Source organism: Penicillium samsonianum (genome assembly GCF_028829775.1).
Source record: "Penicillium samsonianum strain IBT 33392 chromosome Unknown utg000004l_segment0_segment0, whole genome shotgun sequence".
In the NCBI taxonomy this organism is placed as follows: Eukaryota; Fungi; Ascomycota; class Eurotiomycetes; order Eurotiales; family Aspergillaceae; genus Penicillium; species Penicillium samsonianum.
In genome coordinates this window covers 3,552,337-3,572,144 of record NW_026643262.1, presented here as the reverse complement: position 1 = coordinate 3,572,144, position 19,808 = coordinate 3,552,337, and the positions used below count along the sequence as shown (strand labels likewise).

General features: G+C 48.7%; 9 protein-coding genes across 9 annotated transcripts; 5 read left to right on the top strand and 4 right to left on the bottom strand.

The window, feature by feature from the left end:
* Window positions 1-261: 261 nt before the first annotated feature.
* Window positions 262-1,323, bottom strand: N7471_008267 (mitochondrial 54S ribosomal protein uL22m; the record flags this gene model as incomplete). The annotated part of the gene is made up of 2 exons (XM_057280986.1): window positions 262-1,229; window positions 1,290-1,323. The coding sequence occupies 2 exons, from the start codon at window positions 1,321-1,323 to the stop codon at window positions 262-264; spliced, it is 1,002 nt and encodes a 333-aa protein (XP_057135246.1).
* Window positions 1,324-2,001: 678 nt separating this feature from the next.
* N7471_008266 (U6 snRNP complex subunit PRP24) lies at window positions 2,002-6,187 on the top strand (the record flags this gene model as incomplete). The annotated part of the gene is made up of 4 exons (XM_057280985.1): window positions 2,002-3,579; window positions 3,602-4,516; window positions 4,567-4,800; window positions 4,844-6,187. The coding sequence occupies 4 exons, from the start codon at window positions 2,002-2,004 to the stop codon at window positions 5,894-5,896; spliced, it is 3,780 nt and encodes a 1,259-aa protein (XP_057135245.1). The 3' UTR covers window positions 5,897-6,187.
* A 324-nt stretch (window positions 6,188-6,511) lies between these two features.
* On the top strand, window positions 6,512-7,866 carry N7471_008265 (uncharacterized protein). Its single transcript, XM_057280984.1, has 4 exons — window positions 6,512-6,930; window positions 6,988-7,049; window positions 7,103-7,393; window positions 7,453-7,866. The coding sequence occupies exons 1-4, from the start codon at window positions 6,831-6,833 to the stop codon at window positions 7,639-7,641; spliced, it is 642 nt and encodes a 213-aa protein (XP_057135244.1). The 5' UTR covers window positions 6,512-6,830; the 3' UTR covers window positions 7,642-7,866.
* Window positions 7,867-8,077: 211 nt separating this feature from the next.
* N7471_008264 (DUF3500 domain-containing protein) lies at window positions 8,078-9,411 on the bottom strand (the record flags this gene model as incomplete). Its single annotated transcript, XM_057280983.1, has 2 exons — window positions 8,078-9,153; window positions 9,201-9,411. The coding sequence occupies 2 exons, from the start codon at window positions 9,409-9,411 to the stop codon at window positions 8,078-8,080; spliced, it is 1,287 nt and encodes a 428-aa protein (XP_057135243.1).
* Window positions 9,412-10,495: 1,084 nt separating this feature from the next.
* Window positions 10,496-12,973, top strand: N7471_008263 (Zn(II)2Cys6 transcription factor). The gene is made up of 10 exons (XM_057280982.1): window positions 10,496-10,674; window positions 10,722-10,785; window positions 10,833-11,571; window positions 11,619-11,652; window positions 11,697-11,814; window positions 11,869-11,889; window positions 11,937-12,271; window positions 12,319-12,493; window positions 12,538-12,808; window positions 12,854-12,973. Exons 1-10 carry the CDS (start codon window positions 10,521-10,523, stop codon window positions 12,947-12,949), a joined length of 2,007 nt encoding a protein of 668 aa, XP_057135242.1. The 5' UTR covers window positions 10,496-10,520; the 3' UTR covers window positions 12,950-12,973.
* Window positions 12,974-13,372: 399 nt separating this feature from the next.
* Window positions 13,373-15,832, bottom strand: N7471_008262 (DEAD/DEAH box helicase; the record flags this gene model as incomplete). The annotated part of the gene is made up of 1 exon (XM_057280981.1): window positions 13,373-15,832. One exon carries the CDS (start codon window positions 15,830-15,832, stop codon window positions 13,373-13,375), a length of 2,460 nt encoding a protein of 819 aa, XP_057135241.1.
* Window positions 15,833-17,190: 1,358 nt separating this feature from the next.
* N7471_008261 (uncharacterized protein) lies at window positions 17,191-18,322 on the top strand (the record flags this gene model as incomplete). The annotated part of the gene is made up of 3 exons (XM_057280980.1): window positions 17,191-17,627; window positions 17,701-18,228; window positions 18,283-18,322. 3 exons carry the CDS (start codon window positions 17,191-17,193, stop codon window positions 18,320-18,322), a joined length of 1,005 nt encoding a protein of 334 aa, XP_057135240.1.
* A 664-nt stretch (window positions 18,323-18,986) lies between these two features.
* On the top strand, window positions 18,987-19,279 carry N7471_008260 (uncharacterized protein; the record flags this gene model as incomplete). Its single annotated transcript, XM_057280979.1, has 2 exons — window positions 18,987-19,130; window positions 19,184-19,279. 2 exons carry the CDS (start codon window positions 18,987-18,989, stop codon window positions 19,277-19,279), a joined length of 240 nt encoding a protein of 79 aa, XP_057135239.1.
* A 61-nt stretch (window positions 19,280-19,340) lies between these two features.
* Window positions 19,341-19,808, bottom strand: N7471_008259 (uncharacterized protein; the record flags this gene model as incomplete). The annotated part of the gene is made up of 2 exons (XM_057280978.1): window positions 19,341-19,641; window positions 19,702-19,808. 2 exons carry the CDS (start codon window positions 19,806-19,808, stop codon window positions 19,341-19,343), a joined length of 408 nt encoding a protein of 135 aa, XP_057135238.1.

Below are 19,808 nucleotides of genomic sequence, written 5' to 3'. Positions count from 1 at the left end.
ATTCGGATTGTCAATTTCGAGGATTGCAACAAGTTTATAACTGACATGGCTGCGGGGTTTGATAAATATTAAGAGGAGAACAGCCGGTCTCAATGGTTTGATATCCAAGAAATTGATTCAGTATTGTACATGAGTCGCTCTTACTCAAGAAAGATGAGAGCGACTTCTCACAAATGCAATTGTCGCCTCCAATCGGTTAATGAAAAACCACTGTCCACGCGAAAGATCTAAATATAAATAATACAAACGCCAAAGCATCGATCACCAGCTGTAGTACTGGTTCTGCGCAGAGATCTTGCGATCCGGCAGTTGTGTCCAGAGCTGAGACCTGCGCTCCCGCTGGGCCTTGGCCTCACGGTCCTCCCACTCGCGGATACGAGTCTTCTCTTCCTTCAACAGGACTGAGAGACTTGTGGTAGGGGGGCGCATGCGGTTGATCTGACCACGAGCGCGGTGATCCATCTCATATCCATAGGGTCCACGGTTGACCCAGGCCTCCTGGATGTAGATGTCAGAGGGGTTGGCAATTTTCTGCCGCTCGCCAGTCTTGAGAATGACAGTAATGGGTTTGGTTGGTTCGGAGTTAGAGGCCCCAAGGCCCATGCCGGCACGGACAATGGCGACGTTCTTTGCGTGTTCCAGATGTTCCAGCACGTCCTTAGCGGCCTTTTTGTTGCTGAAGCGCATCTGGAGGATGGCTTCGTCGATATTCTTGCCGGCGATTTGGCGGGCCAGAGGACCCAGCTTCTTCAGCGACGTCTTGAACCAGTGAGATTTGGAAAGCGATTCGCGCTCTGTGCGCTTAATTTGCACCTTTGTCGGTACACGGCCTCGTTTCCGGACCTCGCGGACAGCCATCTTCCTCTCCCATCGCAGCTGGGCCTTGGGGTCGGGACCCAGTCCCACTTGCAGGCGACTCAAGTCGCGGTCCTCCAGCTTTCCGGAGATGCCCTCTTTTTGTTGTTCACCCGCTGGCCGGGACGGCATGGGACCGGATGTTGGTGCGGTGAAGTCGGAACCGAAGATGGAGGTTCCTAAACCACCTTCTTCCTTCTTAGGGGCCGAGGGTCGGTGGGCGACTTTGGGTTTTTGGCTGGAACCCCCCGTGAACATGCTCTTCAAGGAAGAAAACAAACCGGTCGGCTTTTTGCTTTCGACATCGTTCAAAGCGTAACGGATAGCAGTCGAGGTCAGTGTTCGGCGAGGGACGAAGGAGACGGTCCGGGCAGCTAAAGGTGGGAAGTAAGTCAGTAGAGAGACCAAGCATAAGATTTATGAATATAATATACCTGTCCGGACCAATTGCCCTGAGCGATAGACCATTGTGGCTGTTGAGATGTTGTTGTCAGAAGTTCACGTCGGGAAAAAAGGTGAAAGGTTCCCTGCACTTGTGGTCTGTGCGGGATACCGGAGCCTGAGGCACCTTGAAGTTGATCGATCAGAATAGCTTCAAGAGATGCGACTTGCGACTGCACGAGTCGATAGAGCAAGAACAGGCTTATCTACAGATGGAGATGATTTCGTATCTTTGATGGTCATATTCGAACCTCATTCTCGCGACATTGTTTCTTCTTCCCAACCATCTCCACAGTATCCACTAGCCCTCATCTTTCCCTCTTTCAGTTCTTCTCTCTCTTTTTCGTCGTCTTCCTTCATCCCTCCCTTCCCTTCCCAGGCCATCAGCCTGTCGTTTCTATCCTTTTCCAATACCTGCGATCTCTGAGATTCCAGCTTGCCCTCTCGATTAAAGGGCTCTCGCTCCTTTCAGGCATTCCTTTAGATTCTTAGCCACCCACCAGAAGCAGCTGCGCAAGTGTAAATCTACGTCATTTGCCGGAGGAACAACGAGGTGGGATCTAGATACGACCGGCCGATGCAGGAATGGACGTGTTGAGGTACATCAAGACTGTCGTATGATCTGGATCTCTAGTTGAAAAGCACCTGGGCATCCATTACGGTAATTCCCGGTATCCCATCGCGTTCCCAAAGCTGTATCCAAACATGGACATCAATTCGCTTCTTTCACCGGACTCGAATCCTAAGTCTGGAAATTCGACGCCCGTGCCTGGTCCTACGTCGAACAACGCACCGGCCACCTCTGCAGGGCCGTCCCCCCACAAAGCTATTGAGAGAACTCGAACAGGCTCCAGAAGAAAGGGCAAGACTTCTTCACCTCTCGCACAGCAGGTGTACGCTCCTACTGGAGAATCTTCGCCAGGACCCAGTGGGGGAAATGGGACTTCTCCGACTGAAGTATCCTCAAGACAACCATCCACGCCGGGAATGGACACTTTGGCGGATCTCGCGTCGATGCAGCACCACCAGCCCCAACGTCCAACACCGACAACTATGCTCCGGAGTACTGAATCCTACGAGCATCAGTTATCTCCATCTACGATTCACCCACACGTCAATTCTATCACCCACAACACCCCTACCTCTCGGATGTCCTTTGAAATCGCCATGTCGGATGGGCGCGACGGGCCCGCGAAGCGGACCTACGCCGCGACTTCGCTTGACCCAGATGCGCAACGGTTGGCGACCGAACTTTTTCATCAAATTTCGCTCAACCCCCACACGCATGACGCGCACGTGCAATTTATCGGATTGCTGCATGCAGGATTTGTCAACCACGTCTACCCACCGAATAACCCAGATGTCCACGGTGATCCACGGCGCTATGATCTACTAAACGATTTGAAAACGGCACGTGAAGAAATGGACAAGCTTTTCGCCATGGGAGAAGATCTTTGGGCCGAATGGATTCAGGATGAGAGTATGTTAGCTCAAGATGTCGACGGGCGCATTGCTGTTCTAGAACTCTGCCAGCGATCCGTCGAAGAGGAGTTTGGCAGCACAAAACTATGGAATATCTACGGCGAATGGGTTCTTTACCTCTACAATTCCGCTCATGGCGAAGCCAGTTCTCTTCAATGGACCGAAGAGGATCGCATGGTTGGGCGCGAGGTGTTCACGTGGGATTCGGTCGTGGAGGTGTGGCAGCGGGGCGCAGACGCTACCAAATGGAGAATCAACAACAGCCACTTGGTCTGGGATCGCCTTTTGGATCTCTATGCTCAGGACATCGCTCGCGCACCTTCCCAAGAAAAGATCAACCATCTTCATGGACTCTACGGCCATCGTCTGCAAACTCCCCATGCCACTTGGGACCAGACCTTCCAAAAGTTTTCAAGCTTCATTTCGACTTATTGCAACAGCAAGTATGAGGAGATCATGTCTGAGACTGTTGCCCGCGCAGCTGAGCCAAAGGCTCTCTACAATGCACGAGAGGAATTCGAACACCGCCTGGCCAAAGCGCAAGAGTCTGGCGATCGTACCCTCGAATGGACTGTTTACTCCGAGTACATTGATTGGGAATTGACGCGCAACCGCCGGAAACGAGGGGATTTCAGCTTCGACTTGGTGAATGCCATCTATCAGCGCGCCGTTCTGCACTTCCCCCACCGATGTATCGCTTTGGGAAGACTATGTCATGTTTTTGATCGGCGAATCTCTTCATCGCCGCGCCTCTACCACGACAATCTCTACCCTAGACCGTGCCACGCGTCATTGTCCATGGTCTGGAAACCTGTGGTCCCAGTATCTGCTAAGCTCGGAAAGAGAGAGCCAGTCGTTCAACAAGATTTCGAGTATCAAGCACAAGGCGACTAGCACTGGACTGCTTGATGCTGGTGGTTTGGAAGAAGTCTTGAAGGTTCACGTCACCTGGTGCAGTTACCTTCGCCGACGCGCCTTTTTGTCTGACTCAACCGACGAAGATCTTGATGTCGCAGAAGTTGGCATTCGCTCGGCAATCGAGAGCGTGCAAGAATTGGGCGAAAAGAAGTACGGCCCGGCGTATCAGGGCGATCCTCTTTTCCGTCTTGAGCGAATTTATATCCGTTTCCTCAGTGAAAGTGGCAGCTGGGACAGCGCGCGAGAGACCTTCAAGGGTTTAGTGACTCGCCGTGGCAGTAGCTATGAATTCTGGCTCGCCTACTACGAATGGGAGCTGATTTGCTGGAGCAAATTTGTGCAAGGCGAGGCAACAGTCGATGCAGCGCGCCGAACCCCCAACCCGAGCTTTGCTACTGCCGTGCTCAAACAAGCGATCAAGAGAACAGATCTAGACTGGCCTGACAAGATTGTTCAGACATACGTTACTCATTGCGAGGACTATGAGGACTCAGATGAGCTCCAGCTGGCCGTGATTGAGACTCGGAAAGCAATGCGAGCTGTCACTGCCCGAAGAGAGAGGGAAGCGCGAGAGGCAGCTGCAGCACAGCAACAGCAGCAACAACAGTGGGAGGCCGCAGTGGAGGCAGTCCCTTCGCCTGAAAAGAGAAAACGCGAAGACGAAAAGGATGAGATGCCGGAAACCAAAAAGGTCCGCAACGAAGAGGCACTGGCAGAGGTTCCCGCTCCTCCTCCACGGGATCGAGAGAATGCGACCGTTATCGTCACGAACTTGCCTAAAGGCACCACTGAGGATCTCGTGCGCCGATTCTTCCGTCATGTAAGTGCCTCGCCCCTATTACTATCGGGACGACTTAGCTGACTAAACAGATCGGTACCATCAACACTATCAAAATGCTCCGTAGAGACGAGAAAGACTCTGAGGTTGCGATCATCGAGTTCGAAACCAAGGAAGACGCTCTTGCCGCTGTCACTCGTGACCAAAAGCGCTTCAACGACACTGATAACATCATCGACGTGAAAATTGGGTCACAGACGACACTTTGGATCACCAATTACCCGCCGACTGCGGATGAGGACTACTTCCGCAACCTTTTCAACAAGGTAAGTGCTTCACCCCTAGGCTTTGTGACATCGCTGACTTTAGCAGTATGGCGAGGTACTCGAAGTTCGAATGCCTTCTCTCAAGTTTGACACTTCCAGACGCTTCTGCTACTTGCAGTTTGATACCTCCAGTGCTGCCCACCATGCAACAGAGCTTCATGGAATGCGGTTCGAAGATGGTACGAGGCTCAGTGTTAAGATATCCGATCCCGGACAAAAAACTGCCCGCAGTGGTCCGAGATACGAAGGACGAGAAATTTATGTTTCAAACGTTGCCTGGGACGCCAGTGAAAAAGACCTGAAAGAACTATTTTCCAAATTCGGTGAAATCGAAAAGGTCTTGATTGAGCGAAAGGTGAACGGTGCTAGTAGAGGGTTTGGTTTTGTTACTTTCTCTACCAAGGATGCTGCCAATGACGCTGTCGCAATGAATGACCAAGTGTTCAAGTCACGTGCTCTTCATGTTGAAATTGCTACCACCAACACTCGACGTGGTAACCAAGTCATCATCTCTCGAGTTGCATCACACCCGGCGGACTACGGTGTCCGTGGTCTTGAAGTGCCGGTTGGTGACCATGCACAGCGCACACTTGCTTTGATGAACGTTCCCGATACTGTCAATCAGGCCCGCATCCGTACCCTTGTCGAACCATATGGGCGTTTAGTCGCGATCAATTTGCGTCCAGAACATCAAGGTGCTATTGTGGAATATGTCGATATTCAGGATGCCGGCAAAGCTGCGTTGGCGCTCGAAGGGAAGGAGATCACCGCTGGACGCCCCCTCCATATCGGCACAGTTCGAGAGATGTTGAATTCGCAATCGGAAGTCAAAACAGACCGGGGGCAATCCGTCAAGAACGAAAGTAAAACGAAGAAGACGAACCTACAACCTACTGGGCCGATTCGACGTCCGCAGCAGCCTGGCGCTCGGAAGGGTGGTCTTGGGATGAAACGACAAATCGCACCTCCCGGTCAGAAACAATCTGCGGCTAATCCAGCCAGTGACAAAATGGACACGACGCCCGATGGCGAGAGCAAACCGAAAAAGAGCAACGATGATTTCCGCGCTATGCTCCAACAAAAGCGTCCGGAATGAAGTGCAAGTGCAATGACAGTGACAATTCCTGGCGCAATTCTTTTTTTTTTTACGGCATGTATTCGGCTGGCGTTTTTCTGTTCTCTGGTGGTCATCTTGATGCTTCCTTTAGATCCGCATGTATTCATTCGGGTCGGTCTTTTGCGTCATGATTTTGTTTATGGCATATGCCGTCGTGTACATTATGACTGTATCTTGCTCTTAGTTCTAATGATGATGTCTGTTCCGAAGGGCTGTCTCCGAGACATTATTGCCCCCGATGACTCGAAAGATTTGTCCTGGTCTATACCGTAGAATATTGGTGGTTTTTGTGGATTCTTTACACTTCACTATATATAAGAATTCAATGCTGTCTTATTTACGATATGTTATATATTATGTAGAATGGAGGTGTAGCAGGAAAGCTCAGAAGGGGAAGAATGAATGACATTCTGACTAGCTAGACTACGCTAAAAGACAGGACAGGCACGTGACCTGCCAAGGTCACCGCCCGGAGGGTCACAGGAGGTGTATGATTGGATTAGATGCTACGATAGGTGCAGAGCGCATTGACGAACGCATTGACGTCAATCGGCTTGGCCTACTTGGCCTACTCTTGATTCTCTGCGGGGAAATGCAAAACCACATTCTGATACATTTGGATGGGTTGCACAGAGCGATTTATTGCGACCAAACGATATAACCCTTTGTTATCTACGTTAAACGTTCCTAAACTCCCGCGTGATCCCAGGGGCCTGTCTCTTATCTGGCGCGATTAGGCCCCACCCGTCTAGTACATCTATCCCATCCCTTCCAAGGTTACGTTACATCTTCTATTTTCTGCGTCTTGCTTGGGGGTCTATTGAGACTTCTCATAATATCACTGCTCTACACTCGATGTGCAGGGCTGTCACCAAACATCGTGAACATCTCACGCCATCGCATCCCCGCAGCGATGGACTTCCGCCTAGTGCCTCGCGGTACTGATCGGAACTACACAGGATTCCTCACAAAGACGATAGTCTACATCGGGACGCTGGTGATATTTCTGGCCTGTAGGCAACTCTCAGTGACCAGTTTAGGCCTCTGAATTTACTGACGAACTCCCCCAGCGTTTTCCTTGACAGTATCCTCGATCGTCATTCCAAAATGGGTCAGCTACCATAGCGAAAAGGTACGACGTTTATCCACCACCGACAAGCTCACGCTAACACTATGAACCTATAGCCCGAGATCGATTACTATTACGGCCTTCATCGCCGCTGCTCCTCCCTCACCGATACCTGCGAGAGCTTCCCACAAGGCGACGAGTGCCACGGCGAAGACCGATACTTCTGCTCCATGTGGCGCTCCGTCGGGTTTTTGATGTCCTTTGCTGTTGTTCTGCAGGGCATGGGTGTGGTCTCATACCTGGTCATCTTATCTGGCGGCAAACGGCTGCGCGAAAATGGGTGGAGTGTTCTTAGTTTGATGGTTGGTCTGTCTGCCATTGTGCAGGCAGCCGGCATGTCGATAGTGGTGGGTTGATGATATTCCTATACTTGGGCCCAAGATGACTCTAATGATTTGGCTTACAGGCATATCTATTTGATAACGAGGACCGGTTCTTCGTCGGCTGGAAACTTGGCCAGTCCTGGATCCTTTGCACTACTAGCTGGTGCCTCAGTGTTTTCTGCGCAGCCGTGGTTATTGTGGCTGCTAAGATCTTACCCTCCGAGGGTGGGTACGAGTTGATCCCTGATCATGATGAGCTTCGAGTCCCTTGATAGCGCCCTGTGTAGCATTCATGACACCTGGACGAATCACGCATTACGCAAACAGAGGAAGCAGGCCTATCTAAGTATTACCGGTCCTTGACGACTTCTCATAATTCTACTATTTCGGTGGTTGCAGGTTGTTGACGCTTTTCTATCTTTTGATTTCGTGCTGGGCGTTGGGGCTGTATACTTCTTTTCTCCTTCCGGGCTATGGTAGGGACAACTAATATGGATAACGATTTGAATAAAATATATCTCTGCGGGCATGTGTATCTACAGCCAAAAGTTGGGTTTATCATGGATAGAGTCATATCTTCGTGGATCGTGTTTGTGACCTTACACAAGACCATCAGTAATAAACACATCTAAAGATAGGTAGAAAAATGCCATAGAAGTCTCATCATTCATCTCATACAGTACATTCCCTCCAATAGGCTGAGTCGACCTACCAGACAATCTCTTTCCCATTCAATCCCTCAATGGCCGGAATCTGTGGCCGCAGCGCCTGACCATAGTCACCCCCGTTCGGCGTGCGAAGCAGAGTGTGAATGTGAAATTTCTTCGGCTCCTCATTATTCAAAAACACACCGGAGTGGTGATCGAACTCAACAAGAATCACTGGATTCTGAATGCGGTAATAGAATGGATCCTCATCACCATACCCTCCAATCCAACAAAAGTACGTCTCCGCTTCGTGCGCGCGCACCTGATCAATCTTCATAGCGCGCGATTTGGCCGGCAGGTAAAGCAGATATTGCTCCAGGATTCCATACATGAGCTCCTTCTGCGCGGCATTAAAAGTCGACGCGAGGATACCCTCGTACGGCACCTCACGGTTATCACGGTACGCGCCGCACAGATGGCGCTGGTCATCCTTATTCCAGCGACCGGGCGGCATGGCCGGATCCTTCATGTGGGCAAAGACACGAGCTGAAGCCTGCAGCTCCGCCGAGAGCGACTGCATTAACTGCAAACCGAGCTTCTCCTCGATCTGCATGATGCGTGTGCCGGCGTGCGGGCCGGAATCGATTTCGTTTGGTTCTGCGCCTGTGAACCACGGCGACGCTATGATCTGCCCTTTGTACAGGAAGATGTTTAGGCACAGATGGTGGCCGTAGAATGACCAGCCCCAGGGACGGGTAGTTGATGGGCGGCCGAAGAGGACGAAGTTGTAGGAGAATTCGTTCATCACTGCTGGTGACTTGACTAGCTCGCCGAGGAAGTGGTTGATGCGCATTGCACTGACGGCCTTTTCATAGCCTTCTGGTGATAGGGTTGTCTTGAGGACTTTCATCACTGCATCCCGGGTCTGAGTGTTGACTTCATCAAGCCGAATCCCCTTGTGCGCGAGCAGGAACTCCGGGTTCGACCATGTGCGCCATTGTGGTGAGTCGATGTGGTAATTGATAGCTTCTTTTTGCTTATCGTCCAACAAGGCGGTTACAGCTTCTGTTGCATCTACAATTTGTTGAATTGGGACGTCTTCTTCTTGTAATGTGAATAGACCAGGGCGGACGTTCCCTATAGATGTTAGAAGCATTCTGGTATCCTTTTAGTTTAGTTCATACCATCGGTGGTCACGCCTTTGAAAGGCTCCTGTAATAGCTCTAACCAATGCATATACAGCGCATGCAGCCAGGGTGGCTGATGTCCGGTTTTAAATTCGTGCGCGTACTCGTGGGCATCCTGCTGGCACATCACCTGGAAGCGCTGGAGGTTGAGGTCAGGCAGGTACTGGCGGTACTCGCCTGTGGGCTTTTCCAATGCATTGTTGGACATAGTAAATAATGATATAAGGAAATAAATCAAGAGAGAAGAAGAAATGTCCAAATAGTGTTATAGCAACCTGCGGCCCCACATCGGAGTTCCCCACGAGCGTGGGGATGGGAAATTCCTTATCCGCTCTGGCAAGTTGGGGCTTCTGGCCAATCCGGTCCGGAAACACATTTATCAGTTTGGCTTCATGTCAAGATCTGGGGATATCTGTCGGAAATCCCGAAATGCAGAGTTTGGGATTGTCATCGTGTCTACGGCTTTTGGGCATGTGGGATGTGCCGGGGCCAAGCCCAAGGGCTAATAATTTGGGTATAAAACTGCAAAACAAAATGTAGACATGGTTCCCAAAGAATAAAGAGGAATAGGCTCTCGCTTCATTTCTGTGTTTTTGCCCTGATAGAAGATGATTGTACGGAGTAGAGGCCAGCCCTTTATGATAGTTGATCTACTATATATATATAGTTAGTACAACCCCAACATGCCTCAACTTATACTCTAAACACTCTCAAAGATCAAACTATATATCATCCATGCATACATTATAACATGAATTAGCAGGCGATTGATTGTTTGCTGGGCAAAAACCCGTATCCCAAAAAGGTGGCGTGGATTTCTAAGCTTCAGCTCTTTATTTTTGTGAGAACTCGGATATTCCGAGGGATTCTCCGCTCGAAGCCTTCCCTCATATGTCGAGAATCCCATCCTATTCATCTCCAGGAGAGCTTTAAAGCTTGGGGCATCGTAATCATCATCTCTAGAACACTAGGCGTTCCAGCATGCAGTCCTGGACAACGCGCTAGAGGAAATATATGAGCAGTCCAAAGTGGACTTGGCTGCGACGCGCGTCAATATTACGATTGAACCGATTGTATATAACAGCCATAATGAATCACCAGCAAACCAAAGTTCTGTTTGGAACAAATTTCTCAAAATTTGAAAGACGATCAACCCCGGACCCCGCGAATTGATTCCCTGAATTAATCCCGGCACTTCCCCGGTCACGTGTTGTGGAGCCGGTCCGGAATTTCCGGCCTCACATAATTGTCGTGGAAGAATGTAAGCGCAACGCTCAACATCGCTATATCGTCTGGGCCCCATTAGGGAATGTCTGGATGATGCAGAATCCCCGGTCTCCGATCCAGCGGCCTGAAGTCGATCAGCCAGCCGCTAAGCGCACCAAACGGCCGCGTGCGACTCAAGCTTGTGACAGGTGCAGGCTGAAGAAGTATAAGTGCAATGAGCGATATCCATGTTTACACTGTAAAAGTGAGTGACAAAATTATAAGCGTAGCACATTTCTCTGACAAATACAGAAAGCGGCCTGGATTGCGTATATCAGGGAACTTACCGAGAGCGTGAAAGTAACCGGTCTGCAAAGTATGTCAATTACTCCGCATATTCATTATGCTTGCTAATATGCATAGTTATGTCGCCGAACTCGAGAGGAAGGTGGAAGAGCTGACCTTGAAGCTTCGTGCTACGGAGGCCAAAACCTCCCCTGGAGGTCCCATCCCACCAGCAGCTGAAACGCTATGCTCTATGCGCAATGCTTCTATGCCACGGGAGGTTTCAAAGATATCCGAGACCCGCGAAGGATCTGTAGAAATTGCAGACGACGTGATTAAAGAATCCAACCACACCAACGGCATTGAATTCCACGGTAGTACGTCCTTGGCTGCAATCATTGGTCATTTGAAGAAAGAGCGTGAGCCAAAAGGCCAAGAAGAGCCCTGTTCTCGCGCAGCTGATTACTCGATCATCCCAACGCCCCCTAACCCAAGCTTCTCTCCTACATGCACCGCTGAACCGGGGCAGACCTTGTCGGTTGAACAGTCAAATTACTATTTCGACCAGGCTCATATCTTTATGAATGGATATTTTGAGGGCATTCACTTCGTCCATCCGTTTGTTGATAAGGAGGACTTTTTCGCGCGTGCTAATGATCTTTGGTTTAACCGATCACACACGCCTGAACCGAGTTTTGTCGCTTTGTACCTCAGTGTTCTCTCGCTTGGGGCTTTGGTGCGTGTATGGGATGAAGGTACGCTAGCTGGCTTGGGTCGGTTTGAATGGAGCCGAAAGCTATTTGCGGAAGCGCAGGTATACCTGAACCACCTGCGGTTTTCAAACGATCTTGAAACTGTTCAGTGTCTTTATATGATGGTGTGTGGGTATTTCTCGATATGTGGCTCGCATGCTAACTTTAGCAGGCTAAAGTTTGTCAAAATGAACTGAATCCGAATTGTGAGTCTTTATCCCAGTTTTCTATTCAAAATCTAACCAAACAGTGGCCTACATGTATCTTGGCCTCGCAGTACGGACATGTCTTTCTGCTGGCTTTAATCGAGAGATTTCATGTCCAGGAGACTCCACGCAGCGTTCTGGCTGGATCTCAAAGACTTGGTGGTAAGTCGAAAGTCTGTGTTCCGATATAATTCTTTAACTCTGACGAGGTAACAGGGGTCTCTTCTCTTTAGAAATGTAAGTCCATTATGCATCATCATTGGTACTATGTACTGATCAATTAGTGAGATGAGCTTTTCGATTGGACGACCGGACACCCTTGGAATGGATGAATATCACAACCGCAGCATTCCACCACGCGATGATTCTGAATTTGCCATCATCCCATGGATGATTGACTTTGCGCAGATCATTCGACAAGTATCTGTCCAGATCTACCACTCTCGCATCTCATTACAGGACAAGTTACAACTTGCTCTGCAGATTGAAATGGAAATGGATCGCTGGCTAGCGAGGCTTCCCGAGATGATCAAACCCGATATTGGTGGATATAGACCGTCTAGTAGTGCCCTGCGCGACCCGAGGTGGGCACGAAGACAACGGCTTGTGTTGGGAATTAGTAAGTTATCCCTAGGGGACTTCTCGGCCTCGTACTAACTAGTGTAGGGTACTATAATGTCAAAATGTTGCTCTTCCGGCCTTTCTTAAGCCACTTTTCGCGCAAACTCCGACATTCTCCAAATGAATTGGACCAAACTTTTGACAAGTGTTTGGACTCGGCGATGAAAACTCTCCAAGTGGTTCATGACCTTTACCGAGTGCACACATTTTTCCGCTGCTGGTACGTTTCTTCGCTTAGTGTTATTGCCTTACTAATTTGATTAGGTGGTATAACACAACCTACGTAATGTTCGCTACGTCGACACTCCTCCTTCCAATGTCTAAACTCGGCATGTGCGCTGAAACTATGCCTTTATTGCGATCTGTGGAAATGGGCGTGGAGATCTTGGAAGCCATGGATGAGTCTGTAATAGCCCGAAAGTCGGTTGAAATCATCAGGCAGTACATCAGGGACTTCCGAGCATCTGGAGCCTCGCAGCAACCTGGGGAGGATGAAGCTCCCCCTTCCGAGGCGGGACAAGCATTTGAAATACCTGTATGTATTCTCATCCCGTTTCCCTAAGATTTACTGACCATGTAGGAATGGGCTTATGGTTTCGGCTTACCAGATTATTCTTTCGAGGGAATTGCTCGGCTATTTGACGATATTGGAGAGCTCCCGATGCTGGATGAATGATATTATATACCCGGAGATTTCTATTCTGTATATATTTGCACCAGTGCCATCTGGGTGTTTTGAAATCTATTTGATATCCTATGATCTTTATTGAAAAGGCCTCATCATTTTTATTCTAGTGCTCATTCTATCGGGGCCATATCCAGCGGATGTCCACTATCGGAGTAACCGAACTAGTTCTTAGCTCCACTTGGAACCCTTAACTGGGCTGAGTTTACAGTGGTTGAATGAGATTGTTGTTTAAGGAGCATAGTGACACGATTGAATCACGAATTTCAAAGAAATCCCCGGAAAGACCAAGTACTTGGTCTATCCCTACTCGGGAAAGAGGAACAGACTTTGTATTGAAACAAATGAATTAATTTTCAAAAATCAACTTAGAGCTTATCCACCTGAGTGAGAGACAATGAGTGATATTCTATACTATCTATGTGAAGCAGTGTCCGTGTCCACCGCAGTGATGCCAGACCCCGATCTCCCACGCGGAGCCACACCGCGATCACTCGTTCGAGAACGAGCGATGGATCTCCTTGCGGAAGCTTGCTTTTTAGCAGATTGGCCCAGTTCCAAGTCCCGCACGCACAGCTTGGCCTTTGAAATATGGTCTAGGATCCGTATCAACGTTGCGTATCTCCGTTCGTACTCGTCGCTCCAAATGCTCGATCGCATGGCCTCAATGTTTCCCACAACGTACAGCGCATTCCTAGCTCGGCTGAGTGCAACATTCAAGCGGGTTTTGTCATCGAGGAATCCGGCATGGGTGGTGACTGTCATATCAAAGATCACAATCGGACTCTCTCCGCCCTGGAAGGAGTCGATTTTCTTCACAGGCAGTTTGTCAAGGCCGAGGGAAGGGTCATTCCGATGATCAAGTGCGAGAAACTTTAAGTAAGTTCGGAACTGCGCCTCATATGGAACAAGGATAATGATATCCTTAGATGAGAACTTCTTCAAACCAAGCAGCTCTTTGCACAACGCAACAGCAACCGACGCGTGAGCTTCATTTTTCTTGGAGTAGTTTGATATTTCGACTTCGCTTGGACAAACATCCACGAAGAGCAGATTGGTTTCCACCCCAAAGCGATTTTTGTTGAAGTTGCGTAGGAACGATGCAGTCTCGTTGCTTGTGCTTTCGTGATCCGTAAGTCTACCTTGGTAGAAATTCCGATTCACGAGCTTGGAGATATCGGGATGCATCCGGTGTTGGACTTCTAGCATGATTGACGCATTCTGACCATTAATCAATCTCTTGAACAACGAGAGCCGTAGTTGATAGACAAACGGGTTTGTCTCCGAACCCGAGGTGACCGTGGGCCCTAGCTGGTAGTGGTCGCCCACCATCAGAATAGGACTTGAGTGGTAGTTGGAGAAAATTGGCCACATTTCTGGCTCTGTGTTCTTTGCAGCTTCATCTATTCCAACTACAGCTGGCTTAATGGCACTCACAATTGTGGGGTGGCCGGCTGTAAAGGGTGTGCAAACAATCACATCTGCCATCTGAAGTGCAGCGCGGAGAAGTGTGTCAGTGTCACGACATAGCTTCATCCGCCTCTCCTCGTCGAGAAAAATCCTGTTTCGGAACATCTCAAACGATTCGCGGAATGACCGATACTTGGCGACCGGCTCGCTCCCAGCCTCTGGGATGATACCCGAAATCCGTAACATCCAGTGCGCATATGTCAGTTCGACATTGGAATTAGCCCGCAAAGAATGCGAATGGCTCTTATAAGCAGGGCTAAATCGGAAATTTAAAACTGCTTCTGTGAAAATCATGCTGTTTAGAATCTCCAAGGGATCTTGTGGGGAGTATGAGCTTGGGTCACTCCCCGGAAGGTGCTGCACACGGACGACAGCGACCTGTTTTGTTCCTCTGCGACATTCAAACATGCCGAGGCAAGCCTCATGCATATCTTTTGCTGTTCGACAAACGCCGTCATTTGTTGGGATTACGATGAGCAGTTGGTGCTTCGTGTCAGTTTCGATATTTTCATTCACAAACGGCAGCAAACACCGCAGCAACCAGTAAGTCTTCCCAGTTCCTGGTGGCCCTTGGATCAAGGCAAATGGACCGGGGAGCTCATGTAGATGTTGGAAAGCCTCCAGTTGGCGACTGTTGAACTTCGAAAATCGTAGAAGCCGCTCTTTAAAGCCTTCAAACAAGTCCTGGCGCAATTTCCCATAGAGATTCATTGGATGGAAATGTTTGAAGCTGCCGGAGAGTAGCATTTGCCACAACTCCTTTAATGACTCACGGTGCTTGTAAAGTTGGAACATTGCATTGATTTGCTGTTCGAATGGCCTAGGGCTCAGATGCTGTTTCAAAAGGACGTCTTGGGAAGGATGTCGTTCCACCTCAATGAGCGATGTGTTTTCGGTCAATAGAAGAGGCGTATAGTGCGAGGAAATGAACGGTGATGTTTCAGGATTCCACGATTGGGACATACGAGCGGTGGCCCATCCATTAGGGCAGAGGTGGTGTTTTTCAATAATCACCGCACGCACCTCGGAGAGGCTGTTTGATCTGGCATGGAATGGTCTGATGTCGAAATTGTCATTCTCCTTGAAGACAAAACTTTCAGGAATTTTGATATAGGCGAAATGAAATCGATTGTTTGAAGGAAGCGTGAACATTTTCATGAGTGTCCGAATTTCCTTGCGCTCTTTTCTTTCGGTGTCCACGGTTTGTTGGGTAGCATATTCGTGTTCGAAAATCAGTGAGAACCCAACTCGGACAGTGTATTCCTCTCGACAAGAAAATGTAGTTTTCTTCGGTTGGGTGGCAATCTTTGGGCGAGATTCGGCGGGGCGAAGTTCCTTAATCTTGAGGTATGGCTTTGTAGCACTGGTGAACCAAGCAGACCAAGGTCTCACAGATTCAGTCATGGTGGTAGTCGGGTGCTGCCAAAGAGGGCAGTGAAGGGTTGTAAAGATGCAAGGTGCAAGGTGCAAGCTGCGTTTCTCGCTGAGAGAGCTGGGTTTGAGAGATAGGTTGCGGTGGTATGGGAGATTCTGAGGCTCGGTGGCGGGAATTTGAAGAAAAGAAGAAGCTCAATGGAAAGAAGAAGAGTAGATGTATCAGATTGCGTGCAACTAAGACAGAAGAGTTGTCACCAGAGTGAGGATAGTACTGGAACTCAAGGTGAGGTCAGTCAGACAGCGAGATACAGAAAAGGAGTTGAGCACAGCTAGAAGTTAACGGTGAAAAGTATGTGTGGGCTATGAAAACGCAAATGAATTTGAGACTAATAAATAAAAGCCCCGGAGATTATGAGGCTGAGATTCAACTCACTTTGTTCGTCCTGTCGTCGTATGAGCAGAGTGTCGTTCTCGCTGTCTATCCGGAGCAGCTAAGTACACTCAGTTAGGAATGGACTGTCGATGATTGTCATGTCTCAGAGGACAGGATTATCTGCCATGGGTTTGAAATTTGAAGGACAGAAGATAGATGCAAGGTGATCAGATGCAAGATGAAAAGGTGAACAGATAAAAAGATCAGATAGAAGATGATGGAGTAGAAACCATTCAAACAGTCAAACAGGTAAATGGTCAAATGGTCAAACAAGGCCTTTGATAATACCCGTACCTGGTAGAAACGAAATTCCTTATATTTGTAACTGAGATACTAGTTACAAAGAACAGTCACCTCTATCCTGGATCTAGGACTTTAGTGATCTGATCGATTTGGCTCCAGATGATATTAAAGACATTTTATTTAGGATTATACTCTGATGTCTTCTTTGGATCTCCATGCTAGATATTTCCCCCCATTCTTAGTGTTTTGGCAACACTATAAAAGAATCACTGGTTGATATGTAGGAAGACATCTCAAAAGACATATAAATAACTGCACCTACTTCGTAACTAATTATGAGTAGCTTAAAAATTGGGAGAAACCTCTTTCTTCTCGGTGTTACGCTGGGTCTATCACTCGACGATGTATACTGACAACCTTTCTATGTATAGCCAGCAACATTATATTAGTTACCTAGGTAAATTCAAATAAACATATGATCTAAATTCTTGATAACCTTGATACTTATAGCTCTCACGTTTCTTTATAAAAATTGTAAACGGAGTTTGACTCAACCTGACGTCCTAAGCCATTGTCGGGAAACCGAAGGGGAATAGTGCTTACTATATATAGTCAGCATCTGCTATAAAACTCTGGACACTTAATTTTCAGCGACACAACCTCTTTACTCTTTCCTTCTCTTCCAAAATCTTTAGGTGCTTCCCTCAAAATGCATACTCCCTTGCGCACTTTAGGTAGAGATGGCCCCCAGGTCTCTGCCGTCGGGTTCGGGTTCGGGAGCGTCAGCGGATTCTACGGACCAGCTGGTACCGTCGACGACAGAGTAGCTCTTCTGGGGCATGCACATTCTGCAGGACTACGCTTCTGGGACCTGGCTGATGTCTATGGCAACTCCGAGGATGTCGCTGGTGAATGGTTCAAGCGATCTGGAAAGCGCGATGACATTTTCCTGGCGACCAAGTTTGCTCTCCAGTGGCAGCGAGGAGGAAAGTACACTTTTCGGTCGGATCCGGAGTACGTTAAGGCTGCATGTGCAAAGAGCCTTCAGAGACTCGGAGTAGACACTATTGACCTCTACTACTGCCATCGGGTAGATGGGGTAACACCTATTGAAAAGACCATTGAAGCTATGGTAGAGCTGAAGAAGTAGGCCAAACCAACCTCAAAACCCACATAACCAACATATAACTAAATGGTTGTTGACGTTGGGAGCTTTCAGAGAGGGGAAAATTCGCTATCTCGGCCTGTCAGAGGTTTCAGCAGCCACACTGCGTCGAGCGCATGCCGTTCACCCCATTTCCGCTCTGCAAATGGAATACAGTCTCTTTGCACTAGACATCGAATTTTCAGAGATCTTGAAGACCTGTCGCGAGCTGGGTGTGACCGTCGTTGCCTACAGCCCTATTGGACGTGGTGTCCTAGCCGGCCAGTTCCGATCTTACACAGACATCCCTGAAGGTGATATACGCCGTGTGTACCCAAGGTACTCAGAGAAGAACTTCCCGAGTATCTCAAAGCTATTGCAGGCATTGGAAAATGTTGCCCGTACTAATCGAAGCACCCCGGCACAGGTTGCTCTTGCGTGGCTTCTCGCGCAAGGTCCAGATATCATCCCCATCCCAGGTACGAAGTCGCCCGCCAGAATGGACGAAAATGCGGCCTCTGCAATCCTTCATTTGAGTGATCAGGAGGTGCAAGAGATCCGGACTCTGGTGGAGAAAACTCAAATCGAAGGTTCTCGGTACCCGTGAGTATCGCTTTCCTTCACCTTTTGGGCCTGGAGTGCTGACCGGCTTCATAGGGCGATGGCAACTCTTCACACCGATACCCCGAAACTATAGGAGGTTTGAGTTAGTAGCCTCACTATCATTGAGAACCCCCCGTCGAGTCCATATATTTGGCAACTCAATCGTACCTGAATTACTAGATGGCGAGCGAACAGTTTTATGGCTTTATGGGGTGTAGGATGAGCTTCGTACTACACAGTAGACACCACAAAATACAGTATATCGCTTCTCATCCAAGGCACCACCAGTCTCCCAGTCTATAACACTGCTGAATCCTGGCACTTTATAGGTGCAAACCCTAGTTGTATACAGAGATAGAGGAAGACCGTCAGAAGCCCCTATTAGAACTAGGGGACTGGGTCTATAATCGTATATTTATATAAGACGAAGTTGAGCTATCAAGCGTATAGCATAGTAAGATTTTATATCTCTGCCTTTTAACTAATCATAGACCATAGGTGAATATCTGTCATATTACACTGTTTCCTTGCGATTTTAATGCTTCTCGTGGAAGTTGTAGGGCACTTCTCTTGGCCTTTTTCGACATCCTTTTCGTCAACTTTTCTAAGATCTAGGTTTAGAGCATATATTCTATGCATAATATGAAGATGTCAAGATTTTAAGAGTCAAAATGTCCATAAGCCGAAAAAAAGTAGCTGTCCCTCGTATACAGACAGCATGGTATGTGCATGATATGGTAGTATCCAGTACATTCACCATGAAAAGACAAAAAGACGAAAAGGATACTGGATCAACCCGAGTAGATCAACCAAATTGGAACAACGAGACGGAAAAGAAAAATGACGTCAAAAGACAAAAGGATCCCAAGGGCGAAGCCACAACCAGGTGGCCACCATATCACGTATGTTTCATGAAACTAGACCCAAAACTCCTTTCGCTCCCTATAACCCGCAGTCTGATTCCTTTACCCGGAGTGGTACCACCGTCTATATCAAGCCGGTGTGCAACCACAGCCTGCGAAGCTGTCGGACTGAGATTATCGAGCTATGAGATACCCAGATCCACTCTCGGTGTATCCGATACCCTTCGCGCGTATAACCAGCATCACAGATCAGGGATTTCGCGGCTTATTCATGTTGCTATCAATCCGCCCACAGCTCGTACTATCACGACCATCCCCATATTTTGCATATGCCCGAGCGACGTTTGGATCGGGATGTGAAGGATGCGAGGAAGATGAGCTGCGACTTAGCGAGCCCGGGGATGACGGTGCCGAGGATCCAGGTGTTTCTGCAGATGCAGCTGTGGGGTTCGCCGTTGCTCTGGCTGCGGCAGCTGCAGCTGCGGGGTTGCAGTGTGCACAGACAAAGACGTTGAAGCCGCGACCGTTGCAGCTGAGGCAGATTGCTCCTCTAGGAATCATGTTAGTATTGGGATGTAGTGGTAAAGGGTGTTCGGGGGCTGGTGTATACCTAGGAGCATTCCCTGCGCAACCCTTGCATGTAACTACTGTCCGCCCTCCGATGCATGATACGTGTTCGGGGTCAAGGCTGAACAAAGACTGGGTTGAACTGGCCAT